Genomic DNA, 14715 nt, shown 5'->3' on the forward strand with positions numbered 1-14715 from the left:
GAAAGAGCCTAAGAAACCAGGTTCAAATGGCTGTCCAGCTCTTGCATTGCCTGCCCCCTGCCCCCCCCATCTACACCACTCATTATCATCCAGTAACTTTAATAAATGTACATGTTACCTCAATTACCATCTAACTGCACATTGACACCCTGTACAAAGTCTTGCTGTTGTTATTTTACCTGGTCTTTAAATACTTGTTCCTTTTATTTCTTATTCATTTGTATGTTTTAAACTGCTGGTTGGGGGGCTGTAGAGGCTGATTTAATTTGATGGAGTTGAGACTGTGGAGCCTTGGTGATGGATGGAGGAGCTGTAGAGGCTGGATGGAGGAACTGTAGAGGCTGGATGAAGGGGCTGTAGAGGCTGGATGGAGGGGCTGTAGAGGCTGGATGGAGGAACTGTAGAGGCTGGATGGAGGAACTGTAGAGGCTGGATGGAGGGGCAGGAATGGATGGAGAGGCTGGATGGAGGGTCTCCAACAGGGATAGGGAGAGTTAGGGTCCCCAACATGGCTAGGGAGAGTTAGGGTCCCCAACATGGATAGGGAGAATTAGGGTCCCCAACAGGGAGGGGGAGTTGGAGACAGATAATAGAGATTTCTGACCAACAAATTGAACGTGCTGAGATATACAGGATATAGTACTCATGATATTGTACAATTCAAAATTCATAACTTCAGACTTTTGTATATGTCTGTGCAAAAAAAGAAGTAGTGTGTATGTTTGTCAAGGTTGTACAATGATGATATAACTGTGTCAAACTGTAAATGTTTCTCTTATGCAGATGCTTTTGTGGTGAGCCTACCCGAAGCAAGCTTTAAAGTCAAACGCTGGCATCAACAGGAAGCTGTTTAGCCACATCTCACCTTCTCACCTCTGTTCTGTTCATCAAAAAAAATGAATAAAAACAATGTAAAAAATATATAAACCCTTCAAGCATATTAACAGTTTAAATCTTCCCTCACCTACACATTTCACTTGGATTTCTAAGGCTTTAATTACATGTGTACCTGCTGCTGATCTCTGCGGATCAGAAAGTAACCAAGAAGCATTTCAAGCAAATCCAACCCAATTCGGTTTAAATGTCCAAAAGGTTATTCTACTTCTATTTCCTATTTCATTCAAATACATCATAAAAAGCATACAAGAAATAACTATTGTAACACAGGTCTTAATGCAAATGTAGGCTGTTGGTAGTCAGCACTATAGACCAGTCTTATATTGTTTGATACAACTCGCAACAGCTCGTCTGTGCATCTCTCCAATTATGCAGCTTCTTGTCTCTCATAGATACTAACCACAAGCTATTTCCTTTAGTTCTGCGCTGAATCACATAAGAAACGTTTCATGGGTTGTCTTCTTCTGGCTTATAGCTAAAGGGGAAACTGTAGTTGTTCAGTAATTTTGCTTCATTGTGAAAGCAGACAGGTGAGTCCGGGGCATTTTTCTTTTGATGTAGTCTGATAAGACTCTGCTCACAGAGCAAACCTTTAAACACAACATTATTCTGTGAACACATCAGATTTTTGAACCAAACATTTCTATTTTTATTTTGCATTTAGAATGCAGGCGATACAACAATGGATCAAAGAATCGAAGGGAACGGTCCCGGATAATCTTGTGTCTAATGTGGCTTGTAGCGTCTGCCTTCTGGGCTTGGAGAAGATTCTGGAGATGGAGTTTATCTGTCCCTGCGATCCTGCAACGAAAGCTTGGTTCGTGTTAGCAATATTCATCGCTCCCGCAATCATAACATTCATAGTGATGCTAAAAGTACAAGGACCTAGTTGTAACCAAGGAACGATGAAGTGTTTTAGTTCATGTCTCATCCCTCCCTTGATGTGGTCGATCATACTGTTCTTCGATGGCAGGTACTTTGCTTGTGTAATGACAAACTGGAATGAAACAGCTGTCATTCTTAATGAACAGTCTCCTAAGAAAATGTGTACGCAAGAAGAGACTGATAACAATCAGAATTTCCATTATCAGAAACTCAAATCTCAGGTGAGAAAACAGACCAATCTTTTACATTAATGATATTTAGCAATTGATTTTTGAAGAAAACAACTTGTAAATGCCTTTTGAGTTTATTTCAATCCGGGATTCAAAAAAACACAAAGCGGCCCCCCCAGTCCCCCCACCTGGTTTGGTAAACAGGAAGTGGAACCACTCTCAAATTCATAGACAGTGATATAGATACAAAGACTGAGATATACAAAGATATAAGATACATGTGTACAGTTTTAGCCTTGTTTTGAAGGTATACAGTGTTTGCTTAAAATGACATTATTTACAAACAATGTAGTAAAAAAAAGTGTATGGTTTTGGTTCTGATGGGGTAGGACAGTTGAATTAAACTCATGAGGCATTTCTAAGTTATATTCTTCAATAATACATTTCTTTAAATGATTCATTTAAATCCCAAAATGGATGTTCCAATCCCAGTTTGCCCCTTTGACATCTGGGAGGTGGAATTGTTCTTTCATGAGATTGTGCAGAGCATTGAAACAAGCCTCTTACAAAGAACAGTTATGAAAAAGCTGTTGTTGTTGTATTGCATAAACTGATTCTGTTTTCTATTTTCATGATTCCTCTTGTTTTAGATCATTGCTATGGCTATTATCTCGGCCGTAGGAGTGATAGTCTTAGGATTCCTATGCAAAGGCTTCATCGACTCCTGCAGAGGAGCAGAACAAGCAGCAGCAGCAGAAGGAGGAGGGGCAGCAGTAGGAGGAGCAGCAGGAGGAGGAGCAGCTGGAGGAGCAGAACAAGCAGCAGCAGCAGGAGGAGGAGGAGCAGCAGTAGGAGGAGAAGCAGGAGGAGGAGCAGCAGGAGGAGCAGCACCAGGAGCAGCAGCAGGAGGAGCAGCCGCAGGAGGAGCAGCAGCAGGAGCAGCAGCAGGAGGAGCAGCCGCAGGAGGAGCAGCAGCAGGAGCAGCAGCAGGAGGAGTAGCAGCAGGAGGAGCAGCAGCAGGAGGAGCAGCCGCAGGAGGAGCAGCAGGAGGAGTAGCAGCAGGAGGAGCAGCAGGAGGAGCAGCCGCAGGAGGAGGAGCAGGAGGAGGAGCAGCAGAAGCAGGACAGGCATCAGAAGTTGGAGGAGGCGGACGAGGAGGAGCAGCAGCAGGAGGAGAAACAGCAGAAGCAGGACAAGCAGCAGAAGCAGGACAGGCATCAGACGCAACAGGAGCAGGAGGAGGAACATCAGAAGCATTCGGAGAAACAGGAGGAGGAGCATCAGAAGCATTTGGAGAAACAGGAGGAGGAGCATCAGAAGCATTTGGAGAAACAGGAGGAGGAGCATCAGAAGCATTAGGAGAAACAGGAGGAGGAGCATCAGAAGCATTAGGAGAAACAGGAGGAGGAGCATCAGAAGCATTTGGAGAAACAGGAGGAGGAGCATCAGAAGCATTAGGAGAAACAGGAGGAGGAGCATCAGAAGCATTAGGAGAAACAGGAGGAGGAGCATCAGAAGCATTAGGAGAAACAGGAGGAGGAGCATCAGAAGCATTAGGAGAAACAGGAGGAGGAGCATCAGAAGCATTAGGAGAAACAGGAGGAGGAGCATCAGAAGCATTAGGAGAAACAGGAGGAGGAGCATCAGAAGCATTAGGAGAAACAGGAGGAGGAGCATCAGAAGCATTAGGAGAAACAGGAGGAGGAGCATCAGAAGCATTAGGAGAAGCAGATTCTTTGCTTCAGGAGTCTGACAAGTTAAAAAGGATTCAGGTTAGGCTTTAGTTGTACCAAGGATCCCTCTTAGCGTCTACCGTATAATACATTTTTATTTTACCTTTATTTAACTTAGAAAGTCAGTGAAGAACAAATTCTTATTTTCAATGATGGCCTAGGAAAAGTGGGTTAACTGCCTGGTTCAGGGGCAGAACGACAGGTCTTTACCTTGTCAGCTCGGGGATTTGATCTTGCAACCTTTCAGTTACTAGTTCAACACTCTAACCACTAGGCTACCTGCCGCCCCTCCACTCTAACCACTAGGCTACCTGCCACCCCTCCACTCTAACCACTAGGCTACCTGCCACCCCTCCACTCTAACCACTAGGCTACCTGCCACCCCTCCACTCGAACCACTAGGCTACGTGCCGCCCCTCCACTCTAACCACTAGGCTACGTGCCGCCCCTCCACTCTAACCACTAGGCTACCTGCCACCCCTCCACTCTAACCACTAGGCTACCTGCCACCCCTCCACTCTAACCACTAGGCTACCTGCCACCCCTCCACTCTAACCACTAGGCTACCTGCCACCCCTCCACTCTAACCACTAGGCTACCTGCCACCCCTCCACTCTAACCACTAGGCTACCTGCCACCCCTCCACTCTAACCACTAGACTACCTGCCGTCCCTCCACTCTAACCACTAGGCTACCTGCCACCCCTCCACTCTAACCACTAGGCTACCTGCCACCCATCCACTCTAACCACTAGGCTACCTGCCACCCCTCCACTCTAACCACTAGGCTACCTGCCACCCCTCCACTCTAACCACTAGGCTACCTGCTGTTGAAGAAGCAGTTGAGACCCAGGCCCAGAAATTGAGCAATGGGCATTAAATTACTGTATGAATAACATTTGTAAAAATGGTATGTTTCTTTTTTTCTTGTCTACACAATCAATAAGTAACCAATTTAAAACTTTGGATTTATGAGTGTGGAGATTAAGGAGCGTTATCTCACGCAGATGAAGCCTAGCCCTGGGCTAGATTAATGGTGAGTCTCCATTGAAAATGCTTTTTAGTCCAGGATTAAGGTTAATCTGTGTCCACGAAACTGCCCCTATGGCTGAGTTTACAAAGGAAGACCAACTCTGATCTTTTGACAATGCTTTGTCATATTTGATACAGTACATACAGTATCTGATGGTTTTCCCCAATGTGTAAACAGCAACAAAAAAACACACTCTGTTGAGTTCTGATTTGTAATACATTTGTATTACATTATCATCAGCCATCAGCCATTAAGGAAAGGCTTCCTTTGCAATCAATGAAAGCTACTGACAAGAGTAGTAGCTTAAACCTCAGCTCTCTGTGACATTGTAGAGACACAACTTGCATATGCCCACGCACACTCATGAAGAAGGTGGGAGTTAAGGGGGATGAAAAAACACCTTTTTGAACGTTGGCCACATTAGGTGTTAAACACTGGATGCATCATTGGGGTAGGTGTTAGCCACAGTGTGTTAGCCCCAGTGTGTTAGCCACAGTGAGTTAGCCACAGTGAGTTAGCCACAGTGAGTTAGCCACAGTGTGTTAGCCACAGTGAGTTAGCCACAGTGTGTTAGCCCCAGTGTGTTAGCCACAGTGAGTTAGCCACAGTGAGTTAGCCACAGTGTGTTAGCCACAGTGAGTTAGCCCCAGTGTGTTAGCCACAGTGTGTTAGCCACAGTGTGTTAGCCCCAGTGTGTTAGCCACAGTGTGTTAGCCCCAGTGTGTTAACAGTGTGTTAGCCCCAGTGTGGCCAAGCCCCAGTGTGTTAGCCACAGTGTGTTAGCCCCAGTGTGTTAGCCACAGTGTGTTAGCCCCAGTGTGTTAGCCACAGTGTGTTAGCCACAGTGAGTTAGCCACAGTGAGTTAGCCTCAGTGTTTATACAGTGTGTTAGCCCCAGTGTGTTAGCCACAGTGTGTTAGCCACAGTGTGTTAGCCCCAGTGTGTTAGCCACAGTGTGTTAGCCCCAGTGTGGCCCCAGTGTGTTAGCCACAGTGTGTTAGCCCCAGTGTGTTAAAGTGTGTTAGCCACAGTGAGTTAGCCACAGTGAGTTAGCCACAGTGTGTTAGCCACAGTGAGTTAGCCCCAGTGTGTTAGCCACAGTGTGTTAGCCACAGTGTGTTAGCCCCAGTGTGTTAGCCACAGTGTGTTAGCCCCAGTGTGTTAGCCCCAGTGTGTTAGCCACAGTGTGTTAGCCCCAGTGTGTTAGCCACAGTGTGTTAGCCACAGTGTGTTAGCCCCAGTGTGTTAGCCACAGTGTGTTAGCCCCAGTGTGTTAGCCACAGTGTGTTAGCCACAGTGAGTTAGCCACAGTGAGTTAGCCACAGTGTGTTAACAGTGTGTTAGCCCCAGTGTGTTAGCCACAGTGTGTTAGCCCCAGTGTGTTAGCCACAGTGTGTTAGCCCCAGTGTGTTAGCCACAGTGTGTTAGCCACAGTGAGTTAGCCACAGTGAGTTAGCCACAGTGTGTTAGCCACAGTGAGTTAGCCCCAGTGTGTTAGCCACAGTGTGTTAGCCACAGTGTGTTAGCCCCAGTGTGTTAGCCACAGTGTGTTAGCCCCAGTGTGTTAGCCCCAGTGTGTTAGCCACAGTGTGTTAGCCCCAGTGTGTTAGCCACAGTGTGTTAGCCCCAGTGTGTTAGCCACAGTGTGTTAGCCCCAGTGTGTTAGCCACAGTGAGTTAGCCACAGTGAGTTAGCCACAGTGTGTTAGCCACAGTGTGTTAGCCCCAGTGTGTTAGCCACAGTGTGTTAGCCCCAGTGTGTTAGCCACAGTGTGTTAGCCCCAGTGTGTTAGCCACAGTGAGTTAGCCACAGCCATAGTGTGTTAGCCCCAGTGTGTTAGCCACAGTGTGTTAGCCCCAGTGTGTTAGCCACAGTGTGTTAGCCCCAGTGTGTTAGCCACAGTGTGTTAGCCCCAGTGTGTTAGCCACAGTGTGTTAGCCCCAGTGTGTTAGCCCCAGTGTGTTAGCCACAGTGTGTTAGCCACAGTGAGTTAGCCACAGTGTGTTAGCCACAGTGTGTTAGCCCCAGTGAGTTAGCCACAGTGTGTTAGCCACAGTGTGTTAGCCACAGTGAGTTAGCCACAGTGAGTTAGCCACAGTGTGTTAGCCACAGTGAGTTAGCCACAGTGTGTTAGCCACAGTGTGTTAGCCACAGTGAGTTAGCCACAGTGAGTTAGCCTCAGTGTGTTAGCCACAGTGTGTTAGCCCCAGTGTGTTAGCCACAGTGTGTTAGCCCCAGTGTGTTAGCCACAGTGTGTTAGCCCCAGTGTGTTAGCCCCAGTGTGTTAGCCCCAGTGTGTTAGCCACAGTGTGTTAGCCCCAGTGTGTTAGCCCCAGTGTGTTAGCCACAGTGTGTTAGCCCCAGTGTGTTAGCCACAGTGTGTTAGCCACAGTGAGTTAGCCACAGTGAGTTAGCCACAGTGTGTTAGCCACAGTGAGTTAGCCCCAGTGTGTTAGCCACAGTGTGTTAGCCCCAGTGTGTTAGCCACAGTGTGTTAGCCCCAGTGTGTTAGCCACAGTGTGTTAGCCCCAGTGTGTTAGCCACAGTGTGTTAGCCCCAGTGTGTTAGCCACCGTGTGTTAGCCACAGTGTGTTAGCCCCAGTGTGTTAGCCACAGTGTGTTAGCCACAGTGAGTTAGCCACAGTGAGTTAGCCACAGTGTGTTAGCCACAGTGTGTTAGCCCCAGTGTGTTAGCCACAGTGTGTTAGCCCCAGTGTGTTAGCCACAGTGTGTTAGCCCCAGTGTGTTAGCCACAGTGTGTTAGCCACAGTGAGTTAGCCACAGTGTGTTAGCCACAGTGTGTTAGCCCCAGTGTGTTAGCCACAGTGTGTTAGCCCCAGTGTGTTAGCCACAGTGTGTTAGACCCAGTGTGTTAGCCACAGTGTGTTAGCCCCAGTGTGTTAGCCACAGTGTGTTAGCCACAGTGAGTTAGCCACAGTGTGTTAGCCACAGTGTGTTAGCCCCAGTGTGTTAGCCACAGTGAGTTAGCCACAGTGTGTTAGCCACAGTGTGTTAGCCACAGTGAGTTAGCCACAGTGAGTTAGCCACAGTGTGTTAGCCACAGTGAGTTAGCCACAGTGTGTTAGCCACAGTGTGTTAGCCACAGTGAGTTAGCAGAAATAAAAATGGAGGGTATAAAGGAGGCATGATTTTGGAGAAGGGAGAACTCACTCTCTCTGAGCTACAACAACCTGTCGGCTGCTGGAAGAAGATTTTTGCTGTAGCTTTTTCGTTTTATTATACTCTTATTTAGATTTTTATTATTCTCATATTTAGATTTTCATTACACTCAGTTAAAGTAACATTTTAGGAGGAATGCTTAAGGTGTTCAAGTATTCAGACGCTATCGAAGGGACTGATCATCCTGAAGAGGGAGCCAAAAAAACTGTTTATAAAGTTGTAGAAGGTATGAAATCGTTTTTCTTTTTAATTAAATATTGTGCTTCACCTAAAATTGTAATAGTCAAAAGATATTGTATTGGCATCCCAATAAGGGTTTAGTTAAGGGCGCTACAGCTGTCTATCAGTTTAATTTGCTGTTGATGTTTGCCTGTCATTGATTGGTGAAATTTATTTGTGATTGATTGATTGATTGATTGATTGATTAATTGATTGATTGATTGATCTGGATTTTTATGAATGTTTCTGGAATTTTGAATAAACGTGCTTTATTGTTCTGAAACCCCGTTTCATCAAAGACTCATACAAGTGCAAGTCGTTTTAATCTCGGTTTCTGAAATTATCAGGAGAATTCTATTCTCCTGTTCATTTACCAATTCAGTTATGTTACCCTCAGTCTGTTCTATCAGGATTTGTAAGATACTGATAGAAACTAAAACAGACAGAGTCCCAGTCTACCAAAGTTAAATGTGTATTCACGGGAACGTTCTGACGTGTACAGTACAGGACCTTCAATTTATAGCGAGACACATACTTCCACACCAACCATCAAATCCGCCTGCCAATAGAGCCTAGGGGAGTATGTAAGAATAGTGTCTTAATACCCTCCCCTAAGATAGGGAGAGACCTGGGACTGGGAAGTTCTCAGTGTCCGAGCCAAGGTCGCCGGGGATCTGTCTCAGACAGATAGTCTGTTCTCAAAACGTTGAAATATTTGACTTTCAAAAAATCACAAGTGCAATACATAAAATAAAGCTTACCTTCTTGTTAATCCAGCCGCCGTGTCAGATTTTAAAAAGGCTTCACGCCGAAAGCAAACCATGCGGTTATCTGAGTACAGCGCCCCATCATACAAATGCATGACAAACATTTTTCAACCAGGGAGGTGCGACACGAAAGTCAGAAATAACGATATAATTCATGCCTTACCTTTGAAGATCTTCTTCTGTTGGCACTCAAAATATGTCCCAGAAACATCACAAATGGTCCTTTTGTTCGATAAATTCCTTCTTTATATCCCCAAAATGTCCATTTATTTTGCGTGTTTTATTCAGAAATACACCGGTTCCAACTTGCCCAACTACAAATGATCTAATAAGTTACCTGTAAACGTGGTCCAAACATGTCAAACAACTTTCCTAATCCATCCTTAGGTATCCTAAAACGTAAATAATCGATCAAATTTAAGACAGAATATACTGTGTTCGATAAAAACAACGTGGAGCGAGCTCCAGGTCCACTTGGCTTGACACTCACAGAGAACAGCCGTACTTCTTAATTTCTCTAAAGAAAAACATCACCTTATTTCTAAAGACTGTTGACATCTAGCGGAAGTCATAGGAACTGCAACCAAGTTCCTATCAAATACAGTTTCCCATAGAAATATATTGAAAACACAGTGACCTCAAATGTATTTATTCCTGGATGTTTTGTCCTCTGGGTTTTGCCTGCCAAATAAGTTCTGTTATACTTACAGACATTATTCTAACAGTTTCAGAAACTTTAGAGTGGTTTCTATCCAAATCTACCATGTATATGCATATCCTAGGCAGTATATGCATATCCAGGCAGTTTACTTTGGGCACGCTTTTCATCCGGACGACAAAATACTGCCCCCTAGCCCAAACAGGTTAAAACCTCCAACAGTGCTTGGCAGAATTAGGGTCTCCAACATAGCGAGGGAGAGTTACGGCCTCCAACATGGCTAGGGAGAGTTCAGGTCTCCAACAAGGCTAGGGAGAGTTCAGGTCTCCAACATGGCTATGGATAGTTAGGGTTTCTAACAGGGCTGGGGTGAGTTGGGGCTCCAACAGGGCTGGGAGAGTTCAGGTCTCCAACATGGATAGGGAGAGTTGTTAGGGCCTCCAACAGGGATAGGGAGAGTTAGGGCCTCCAACATGGATAGGGAGAGTTAGGGTCTCCAACATGGATAGGGAGAGTTAGGGTCTCCAACAGGGATAGGGAGAATTAGGGTCTCCAACATAGCTAGGGAGAGTTAGGGTCTCCAACAGGGATAGGGAGAGTTAGGGTCTCCAACAGGGATAGGGAGAATTAGGGTCTCCAACATGGCTAGGGAGAGTTAGGGTCTCCAACAGGGATAGGGAGAATTAGGGTCTCCAACAGGGCTAGGGAGAGTTAGGGTCTCCAACAGGGAAAGGGAGAATTAGGGTCTCCAACAGGGATAGGAAGAATTAGGGTCTCCAACATGGCTAGGGAGAATTAGGGTCTCCAACATGGCTAGGGAGAATTAGGGTCTCCAACATGGCTAGGGAGAATTAGGGTCTCCAACATGGCTAGGGAGAATTAGGGTCTCCAACATGGCTAGGGAGAATTAGGGTCTCCAACATGGCTAGGGAGAGTTAGGGTCTCCAACAGGGCTAGAGAGAGTTAGGGTCTCCAACAGGTATAGGGAGATGTAGGGTCTCCAACAGGGATAGGGAGAGTTAGGGTCTCCAACAGGGCTAGGGAGAGTTAGGGTCTCCAACATGGATAGGGAGAGTTAGGGTCTCCAACACGGATAGGGAGAGTTAGGGCCTACAACATGGATAGGGAGAGTTAGGGTCTCCAACATGGATAGGGAGAGTTAGGGTCTCCAACAGGGATAGGGAGAGTTAGGGTCTCCAACAGGTATAGGGAGATGTAGGGTCTCCAACAGGGCTAGGGAGAATTAGGGAACCCAACATGGTTAGGGAGAGGTAGGGTCTCCAACAGGGCTAGAGAGAGTTTGAGTCTCCAACAGGGCTGGGAGAGTTAGGGTCTCCAACAGGGCTAAGGAGAGTTAGGGTCTCCAACATGGAGAGGGAGAGTTAGGGAATCCAACATGGCTAGGGAGAATTAGGGTCTCCAACATGGATAGGGAGAGTTAGGGTCTCCAACATGGCTAGGGAGAATTAGGGTCTCCAACATGGCTAGGGAGAGTTAGGGTCTCCAACAGGGCTAAGGAGAGTTAGGGTCTCAAACATGGTTACAGAGAGTTAGTGTCGCCAACAGGGCTAAGGAGAGTTAGAGCCAAATAATAGAGATTACTGACCAACAAATATACATTTGGGGGATATACTACTCATGATAATGTGCATTTCAAAATGAATGACTTCAGACTTCTGTATACGGCTGTGCAGAGGCCTTGTATACAGTACAGCTGTGTATATTTTTCAAGGTGCTGGTTGAATAACAGGATGTACTTTCAATACAGTGTGATATGACTGTGTCAATCTGTTTCTCTTTTGCAGAATGTTTTGTGGTGAGCCTACCAGAAAGCAAGCTTTTAAGTTAAGCTCGAGACGCTGTGTAGCTGGCATCAACAGGAAGCTGTTTAGGCACATCTCACCTTCTCACCTCCGTTTTGTTTATCGGCCTTAGCAGGGTTAAAGAAAAAAGGGTGTAGCAAAACGTGCAGATGATGATGGTTCCCACGCAGCCTTTCTCTTCTTCACTAACCTGGTCAGAAGGTAACATCTCTCCCAGATGATGATGGTTCCCACACAGCCTTTCTCTTCTTCACTAACCTGGTTAGAAGGTAACATCTCTCCCAGATGATGATGGTTCCCACACAGCCTTTCTCTTCTTCACTAACCTGGTCAGAAGGTAACATCTCTCCCAGATGATGATGGTTCCCACACAGCCTTCCTCTTCTTCACTAACCTGGTCAGAAGGTAACATCTCTCCCAGATGATGATGGTTCCCACACAGCCTTTCTCTTCTTCTGTCCATCTTCCAGCTGTTCCACCAACATGGTCCGAAGGTAACACCTCTCCCATGGAGAGATCACAGCGACCCCTTAGCTTCCTCATTAGCTTCCTCATCATCCCACTGTTCCACTAACATGGTCAGAAGGTAACATCTCTCCCATGGAGAGATCACAGCGTCCCCTTAGCTTCCTCATTAGCTTCCTCATTCCTGAGAACAGGAAATCCTTTTTGCCCAAGGCATTTCAATTTCACAGGTTATTTCCATTCCTGTAGTTAAAAATTCCATCTACATCTATCAACTTTTCAATATAAACCATTTCAGCAAATTAACAGTATAAATCTTCCCTCACCTACACCTTTCACATGGATTTCTGAGGCTTCAATTACATGTGAAGTATATCTGTTGTTGTCCTCTGAGGATCACAAAGTAACCCATAAACATGTCAGGCTATAGATCGAACATTCAAAAGTTTATTCTACTTAAACGTTTAATTAATTCCCAATTTCATTTAAATAAATCATAAAAAGCTAAAAATAATAATAATTTAAAAGCAACACAAGGAAACAACTAATGTAACATAGTTCTTCATGTAAATGTTTCCATTGGACTAGTACTATAGACCTGTTTTAAAGGGAAAGTTAACCCGAAATTACTGATGAATAATTTGAACATGAAGTCAAGAAAATGTAATATCGATACTCTTCACTTGCATTGGATTTGTACCACGAATGCTAAAAGTTAGCATTTAGAAACAGTGGCCAGGTAAATAAAACCAAAGCATGGATTGCTGTCTATAGACTGCATACAGGGTAAGGAAACAAATGTCATTTTGTAATTTGGGGGAACTATGCCTTTAACTAGTTTCATTAAATGGTAACAGATCCTCCAATCATGCAGCTTCTTGCAACTTACAGACACTCACTAACCACAAATAATTTACTGGCCTTTGTGCTGAGATACAGTGCCTTTGGAAAGTATTCAGACCCCTTGACTTTGTCCACATTATGGATTAAATCAATGTTTTTCCTCAGCAATCTACACACAATACCCCATAATGACAAAGCAAGAACATGTTTTTAGACATTTTTACCAAAGTATTTCAAATATGAAACAAAAATACCTTATTTATGTAAGTACTCAGATCCTTTACTATGAGACTTGAAATTGAGATCAGGTACATTCTGTTTCCATTGATCATCCTTGAGATGTTTCTACAACTTGATTAGAGTCCACCTGTGGTAAATTCAATTGATCCTCGATGAAAACCTGCTCCAGAGCACTCAGGACCTCAGACTGGGGCGAAGGTTTACCTTCCAACAGGACAACGATACTAAGCATACAGCCAAGACAACACAGGAGTGGCTTCGGGACAAGTCTCTGAATGTCCTTGAGTGGCCCAGCCAGAGCCCGGACTTGAATCCGATCGAACATCTCTGGAGAGACCTAAAAATAGCTGTGCAATAACGCTCCCCCTCCAACCTGACAGAGCTTGAGAGGATCTGCAGAGAAGAATGTGAGAAACTCCACAAATACCAGTGTGCCTGGCTTGTAGCGTCAAAGTACTGAGTAAAGGGTCTGAATACTTAAGTAAATGTGATATTTCAGTGTTTTGGGGGGGAGGGGCAAAAATGTCTAAAAAACTGTTTATGCTTTGTCATTATGGGGTATTGTGATGTCATTATGGGATATTGTGATGTCATTATGGGGTATTGTGATGTCATTATGGGGTATTGTGAAGTCATTATGGGGTATTGTGTGTACATTGATGAGGGTAAAAAAACAATTTAATACATTTTAGAATAATGATGTAATGTAACAAAATGTGGAAAAAGTCAAGGGGTCTGAATACTTTCCGAATGCACTGTATACTACTCATGATATTGTACAGTTAAAGACGGGGCGGCAGGGCAGCATAGTGGTTAGAGCATTGGACTAGTGACAGAGAGGTTGAAAGTTCAAATCCACGAGCTGACAAGGTACAAATCTGCCGTTCTACCCCTGAACAAGGCAGTTAACCCACTGTTCCTAGGCCATCATTGAAAATAAGAATTTGTTCTTAACTAACTTGCCTAGTTAAGTAAAAGGTCAAATATATATATTTTTTAAAGATGCATAACTTCAGACTTTTGTATATGGCTGTGCAAAAAAATAAATAGAGGCCCAGTCCACATGTGTGTATTTTTTTCCAAGTGCTGGTTGTGGAACAAGAGATAATATACAGTGCCTTGCAAAAGGATTCAGACTCCTTGGATTTGTTAACATTTAATTGTGGGATTAAAAATTAAAATGGATTTAATTGTCATTTTTTGTCAACAATCTACGAAAAATATTTTGTAATGTCAAAGTGGAAAATAAAAAAATATATACAGAACTGAACTATGGTCTGAACTATGGTCTAACTATTGCTTAAGTATTCATCCCCTTTGTTTTTATGCAAGCATACATTAATTCAGGCGTAACATTTGGATTAACAAATTGCATAAATTAGATGGAATCACTCAGTCTGAAATAATAGTGGTTGACATGATTATTTAATGACTCCCCCTTCCTCTGTCCTCCGATACGTACAACCTCTGTAAGGTTCTTCAGTCAAATATTGAATATCAAGCACAGATTCAATTACAAAGACCAGGGAGCTTTTTGAAAGCCTCATAAAAAGGGCAGTGATTGGTAGATGGGCAACAATAGCAAATAAGACATTGAATATCTCTTTAAGCATGGTCAAGTTAATAATTATGCTGTGGATGATGTATTGAACCACCCAGATACGTCAAAGATACAGTCGTCCTTCTGAATGAACTGAGCTGCAGGACAGGAAGGAACCTGCTCAGGGATGTTAACATGAGGCCATTGGTGGTTTTCAAACAGCTACAGAGTTCAATGGAGGGAGAAAACTGAGGATGGATCAA

General features: G+C 44.4%; 1 protein-coding gene across 2 annotated transcripts; it reads left to right on the forward strand.

The window, feature by feature from the left end:
- The first annotated feature begins 1302 nt into the window (after positions 1 to 1302).
- On the forward strand, positions 1303 to 4582 carry LOC115117753 (uncharacterized). Of its 2 annotated transcripts, XM_065022299.1 has the most exons (3): positions 1303 to 1427; positions 1562 to 2003; positions 2603 to 4582. In XM_065022299.1, the coding sequence occupies exons 2-3, from the start codon at positions 1563 to 1565 to the stop codon at positions 3734 to 3736; spliced, it is 1575 nt and encodes a 524-aa protein (XP_064878371.1). In that variant the 5' UTR covers positions 1303 to 1427; position 1562; the 3' UTR covers positions 3737 to 4582. The 2 variants fall into 2 exon arrangements, with proteins under 2 accessions (XP_064878371.1, XP_064878370.1); XM_065022298.1 differs by having other exon boundaries at positions 1303 to 2003.
- The last annotated feature ends 10133 nt before the right edge of the window (positions 4583 to 14715 follow it).

This window comes from Oncorhynchus nerka, linkage group LG9a (assembly GCF_034236695.1).
Source record: "Oncorhynchus nerka isolate Pitt River linkage group LG9a, Oner_Uvic_2.0, whole genome shotgun sequence".
Classification (NCBI taxonomy): Eukaryota; Metazoa; Chordata; class Actinopteri; order Salmoniformes; family Salmonidae; genus Oncorhynchus; species Oncorhynchus nerka.